Below are 6,000 nucleotides of genomic sequence, written 5' to 3'. Positions count from 1 at the left end.
ATACTTATCTAGTCCTTTTGGTCTTTATTCCAACATCATTTTAACATAACAGCGCAGTGGTCATAAACTGTGTGCCTTCTTACGATTAACAACACACCTGATGCTGATTATGTGCATCTACCTTAAATACCTTTACATGAACCAACCATACGAAAACAAAAAAATGTGACCTTTAGCGGCAACATAAGGTATTAACCCAAAAATGGCTCCTACAACATCAAAGTGGCTACTTAAATGAAATATAAAGTTTGAAAACAGGTTTGTTGATGTTCCACAAACATCGCAGCAAGAAAATTTCTAAGGAATTTTTACATTTCTCTTTGTAATTGTGATTCTACACCTTCTCCTCAGGTTGGAAATTAGCTTCATCTGCGCTGGCTGGATGGATGCAGCAAAATCTCTCAAAAAGAAGCTGGCTCTCCCCTTGATTGTTGCATTAATCTTCATTCTTCTATTCAATGTGAATATGCCAAACAACAACAACAAATCCATCCCAAAACCATCTGGGCCTGCGGGTGTTTGCTCCTTGGGAGTATCTGAGCAGACCATCACCCCGCTCAAAAATACCAAGCACTTACTGGTGTCAGCATACGTGGACCAGAGAGTGAAGGATTTGGATATACGCATCATTGGCATATTTAAGAGAGACTCCATACAGCCCCTTCACTGCGTTTTTTGCTGCACAAATGTTTTAAGTAAAACCACTCCAGCAACAATTTTACAACATTCTGATCACTTTGGTTTTCCCTTCGCCACTACGGACGTCATGTGTCAGATTCCTCAGAACTGCAAAGCTACACGTGTCACTCTCTTGACTACACCAGACAAAGAAAGTGCATCTGACTCTACCTGGCTTCCTATAAGAAACCAAAAGAGCGACAGGCAAAAGGAAGAAAACATGAAGTTTGACTTCACAGTCTGCATCTCTAATCTGTTTGGCGACTACAACAATGTGCTTCAGTTTGCAGAGACTCTGGAAATGTACAGGTGAGTACAGTAACAGCACTACAAGCTACAGAGTGAAACCTATGCAGCAAAACCTCTGTGTAACGGTTGCTGTTAATTGTAAAGCTCCTGGATTTCTTCAGTGGTGTTTCTACTTCTGTATTCAAGAGCGGAGGATAACGTTGGCTTGACTTCAGAGTCTTTGACATTCTCACCAAAGTGAATATTTCCAGTATTAGAAGTTTTGAAATGTAGCAGGTGCTGATAGATATTTAAATGTGCATCTGCACATGTAAGTGTGGAGCATAGACTGTATAAAAACGATGGAGTTTTCCCCACCCATGTTTTTTTTTTCTTTTTCTTTTTGTGCTGCCAGCATTAATCTCGTTAAAATGACGTTAACGCCATACCCACATTAATGGGGCAAATCTCCATTAGCCAGTTAACGTGGCTCACCCCGTGCGTGGGGCTGCATGGTGTCAACGTGTTAGCGTGGTTAGCTTGTTAACACGTTAGCGCTGTCCAGGCTCTCCTGACTAATGGAGATTTGCCCCATTAATGTGGGTATGGCGTTAACGTCATTTTAACGAGATTAACGCTGACAGCACAACTTTCTTTATTTTTGTTTTCGGGTTTTTTTGTTTGTCTTTTTTATCCAAATGTGGCCACATTTGACTGAGGCCACACAAAACATCCTAACCCCTAAATCTACCAGTATCTAAACCATCCATAAAGGAGGGTTTAGATACTGTATCATGTATCAGGATATAGACTTCCTTATAATGTTGTGTAAATGTTTTCCTTTCGAAGCTGGCCCCTAAACCTAACTGGCTTTTCTGTGGCTTTAAAGTAAAATGTCGTCTCAAACAAAAAATCTCTGCATTTCCAGTTATTTGTTATATGTATACTTCTTAACTCCTCTGTGTAATATGAATGCATTTTTGTAAGCTAAATGCAATAAATAACAAAGGCATGAGCAAACTAATGAAATATATAAATGTAAGCCTTTAAACCTGTTACTTTGTCCCAGGTTGCTGGGTGTGAACAGAGTGGTGATCTATAACACCAGCTGTGGTCCAGAGCTCGACCGCCTGTTGCAGAATTATAGCCAGGAGGGCTTTGTGGAAATGGTTCCTTGGCCCATTGACAAGCATCTGAATCCATCTCGTGGCTGGCTTCACTCAGAGCACGGAGGAGACGTGCACTACTTTGGCCAGCTGACCACACTTAATGAGTGCATTTACAGATCAATGGAGCGTTCCCGCTACGTCCTGTTAAATGACATTGATGAGATTATAATGCCATACCAGCACAAAGATCTGATGTCTTTGATGAACACGCTCCAAAATCAGAATCCAAATGTAACATTTTTTTCTAAGCATTTCTAAAAAAAAATTTCAAATGTCCTTCCTGCACCTGTCAAACCTAAACTGTTCTTCTACAGACAGGAGTATTTCTCATTGAGAACCATACCTATCCCAAGAAGACTTTTAATCAAAGTAAATGGGGACCCCTGCCTCAATGGAATGGGGTGCCAGGCTTTGATATTATGGTGCATATCTACAGAGAGGAGCCTAACAGAAATATTTACCATCCACACAAGTTAATAGTTCAGCCAAGGTGGGTTATAATGGGAAAAATGGTTGAGTGTTCGGCACTAGCATTCATTTAACCCTGAGGCATTGTGTGATTGTCCATGTATTTATGCACCTACAGAGCAGTGCAGCAGACCTCAGTGCATGATGTGCTTATGATGTCTGCAACAAAGTTCAAGGTTCCACCAGACGTCTGTCGGATCATTCACTCGCCAATCAGGACTCCGACCGATCCACCACTTGATCGGCTTCATGTGGACACCCGACTGTGGGACTTTAAAGACAAACTGCTCCCCAATGTGATCAAGGTGCTGCGGAGAGCAGAACTGCTGAGATCAGAGACGCAAAACTGATAGATGATGGACAGAAACGCAAATACTGAAGTTTTAGGAGAAAAAAGCTGGTCAACAAAACACAGGCTGACCTACAGGGGTGGCATGTGCCAGCCTGAAATAATGTCTTTCCATCCCAAGTCCACTCTATTTTTGCTTATCACAATGCTGCATATTAAAATTAGCCATCATTAACACTCTGAGTCTGGCTACAAGTAACATTAAATATCAATATAATTATAAAGCAAACGGTTTTATTTCTTGTTGTCAGTAGCAATCAATGCTTATGATTGTGCCAGAGCACACAATCATAAGCATTTTCAACACATTGGCTATTTTCCGATTTCAACACAGGTGGTTGATTGCTCCACTCTAGAACTGGAATGAAGGCGAGTGTTATTAACCCTCTGGGTTGACAGACAGCCACACCTTCAAATCACATGACCAATTTAAGCTGACATAGCTACAAGCTGCAGTCACGCATCTTCTAGCATCCGGGTCTCTATTTCGGCTTGTGTTGAAAGTCCAGACTTTAAACTATATGCCAGTTTTTACATTTTATTGATAAGCCACTAACACCGGAGTTATGATAAGTGAAAAGAAACGGTAACAACGGCATTTGGACAGCGCAAATAAGGGAAAAAAATGCCACCCTTTCCTATTGGTGGAATAGTGTACCATGTCCACCGATAAAAATGATATGACAACACGTGGGATTTGGTGATTTAGGAACAGGGAAAATTTGGGGAAGTGGCGGTGGCTAAAGAGAGAGCGATTTCGACTAGTTTTAGTTTTTAGTTTTAGTTTTTAGTATTCGTGGTGGTTGCAATTTTAGGTAAATGGTTGTATTAACTTAATTGTTTCCAAAGTTTGTACACAGGTTTTTAAAATTTACAATTTATATTTGCATTTCAGGTTATGAAAATAATTCACTAAACGTGTTTGTGGTTTTTACAGTAAACTTTTTCCGTACTCGGTTTTTATCAGGGTTTTGTGTGTGTGTGTGATTTCAGATTTCAGATATTTTATAGATATATGTTTTATATCTATTTTAACCACATATAATGCATATTACAGGATGTAAGAACTGGATATGTGTAGGGTGGCCACCCTAAGAAAATTTCTCTTGTCCACCCCACAACAAAATAGTCATTATGATGTGAGAGCAGTGAGAAACATGAAACATGAGACAGGCCTGGTGCACCACCTTTGAACATGTACACTTTCAATAATTTACATAAGTTGTGATAGAAGAGGCCCTGGGGTGCCATAAGAAGCTAACTTCCTGAAAGACAGGTTACAAACATGCTTGGATTGTTTAATTAAGAACTTCTGTTGTCAAACTCATGGTAAACTTCCTCGTTATACTAGTCGCAGATTGGTTTCTTACGACATTCTTTTCATTCTTATATCACTGTTCTTTGCTTCATGCACTGTACTGAATTATCAGGATAAATAAGATTTTGTCGCCTCAATGCAAAAAGTTGAATAACATTTTGTAATCATTTCCTTGTTAGTCGGCAGAGAGTGATAGTGGGAAACTCAAAAATAGAGCAAACGCATCTAGTGAATTTTGTGGCCACAGTAGTGTGTGTGAGATTGCTGAGAGATAGAGATGCCTTCCAGAGAAAAGCAAGCTTGCTTGTCAAGCATCAGAAACTACAAAGACATGATGAAAATAAATGCATGCAGAGGATAAGCACACACCAGGGAGCACAAGAAAAAAAATGGGAACAAGAACATCACGACAGGCACAAGCTTGACTAATGCAGTAAAGTAATGCATGCGATAAAAAGGACGTTGAATGCCACTTCCTGACTGGTTTCACAGCCGCAGACTTTCAAATTGCATTCTTCTTGTACAAACTGGGTTAAATGCTAACATCATGACATCTTGTAGTCAGTTAAAAAACAGTTGTTGGGGTTTTTTTGTTTTTTAAAGGTTGCCTTAGATTGTGACATACAGATATAAATCTTACACACACACACACACACACACACACACACACACACACACACACACACACACACACACAACTTGCTTAGTCCTGATTAGCTGCTGCTGATTTTAGCATTTAGCTCCAAGCACTGCTGGGTTTGTAAGTACAGCCCCACAGAGGAGCTGGCATGGTTATTGTCTGTTGAGCTGTGGCTAAGTGTGGTTTAAAATAATGCAAGTAGAACTAACCATGAACTTAGTGACTTCAGATTTTTTTGTGGTCATGCTCATTCGCTGAAATGACCCGTTTTTATCTTAAAATGTGGCTGTAATAAAGAGTTATCCCTTATGATGAAAGAACAGCCAATGATGGGGGGAATTGCTGTTTTTTTGATTGGTTGTCACAGATTTTGAGATATGGATACAAAACTTAGATAAAAGAAACCACTTGATGCAAAAGAAAATTATGAACCCAACACTGACATGTTACCTCTTACACTCATGTGACAACTGTAGCAGTTTACAAAAAGAGATGACTGGTGCTTTTCAGTGTAGCTGGAAGAAGTACAAAAAAACGAAGTCCAGGAAATCTTGCTAAATATTCTGAGTAAGTACAAACGCAGAAAACACCTGAGACACCGTGGGCTCTCTCCGGTTTCTAGAGCTTCCTGCCACAGTCCAAAGACATTAGCCTACCACAGCGATGCAGGCCTCGCCCTACGACAGCGGGTATAGGCTCCAGCACACCTGCAACCCTGATAAGGATAAGCGGAAGAAAATGGATGGATGGTACTGTTTACATTTCCTCTGCTATGTGTTAGTCACTTTGATAACAAATTAACCCAAGGGGGGGGGTTTAGCCTTATGAAGGAGTATCAAAGCAACATTAAGAAAAAAAATGATCGACGATCTAGAGATTAAAGTCGTAATTCTATTCTGAGAAAAACGGTCGAAATGAGCATTCTGAGTTTGTGGAATCGTACCTCAGAGTCAGTTTTAGCAAAAAGGACAGGAAAGTCTTTCTCTTTCAGCCCATAAACACAGTGTGGTAATGGTGCAGAATGCTCTATCTGGCCAGAGAAAAACACACAAATGTGGAAGAGTGGATTTGCACAAAAGGAAATAGCCTGTAACTGACAGATTTCGACTTTATTCTCAAAATGATCAGCAATATGTTTTCTTAATGTGCC

General features: G+C 40.1%; 1 protein-coding gene across 1 annotated transcript; it reads left to right on the top strand.

Annotated features, from left to right (window-relative positions):
* Positions 1–239: 239 nt before the first annotated feature.
* On the top strand, positions 240–3,900 carry LOC308389501 (beta-1,4-galactosyltransferase galt-1-like). Its single transcript, XM_080870952.1, has 5 exons — positions 240–258; positions 352–987; positions 1,976–2,306; positions 2,390–2,565; positions 2,662–3,900. The coding sequence occupies exons 2-5, from the start codon at positions 383–385 to the stop codon at positions 2,891–2,893; spliced, it is 1,344 nt and encodes a 447-aa protein (XP_080727078.1). The 5' UTR covers positions 240–258; positions 352–382; the 3' UTR covers positions 2,894–3,900.
* The last annotated feature ends 2,100 nt before the right edge of the window (positions 3,901–6,000 follow it).

Source organism: Rhamphochromis sp. 'chilingali' (genome assembly GCF_963969265.1).
Source record: "Rhamphochromis sp. 'chilingali' genome assembly, chromosome: 21".
NCBI lineage: Eukaryota > Metazoa > Chordata > Actinopteri > Cichliformes > Cichlidae > Rhamphochromis > Rhamphochromis sp. 'chilingali'.
The sequence above is the reverse complement of the archived record's forward strand: the minus strand, read 5'-3'. Positions and strand labels throughout refer to the sequence as shown.

What these genes read in the sequence shown, in the direction of transcription:
- LOC308389501 (XM_080870952.1), top strand. Translation starts at nt 383, where the DNA reads ATGGATGCAGCAAAATCTCTCAAAAAGAAGCTGGCTCTCCCCTTGATT. An exon ending in TCCAAAATCAGAATCCAAAT is followed by an intron (nt 2,307 to 2,389) that starts GTAACATTTTTT and finishes GTTCTTCTACAG; the next exon opens with ACAGGAGTATTTCTCATTGA. An exon ending in AAGTTAATAGTTCAGCCAAG is followed by an intron (nt 2,566 to 2,661) that starts GTGGGTTATAAT and finishes ATGCACCTACAG; the next exon opens with AGCAGTGCAGCAGACCTCAG.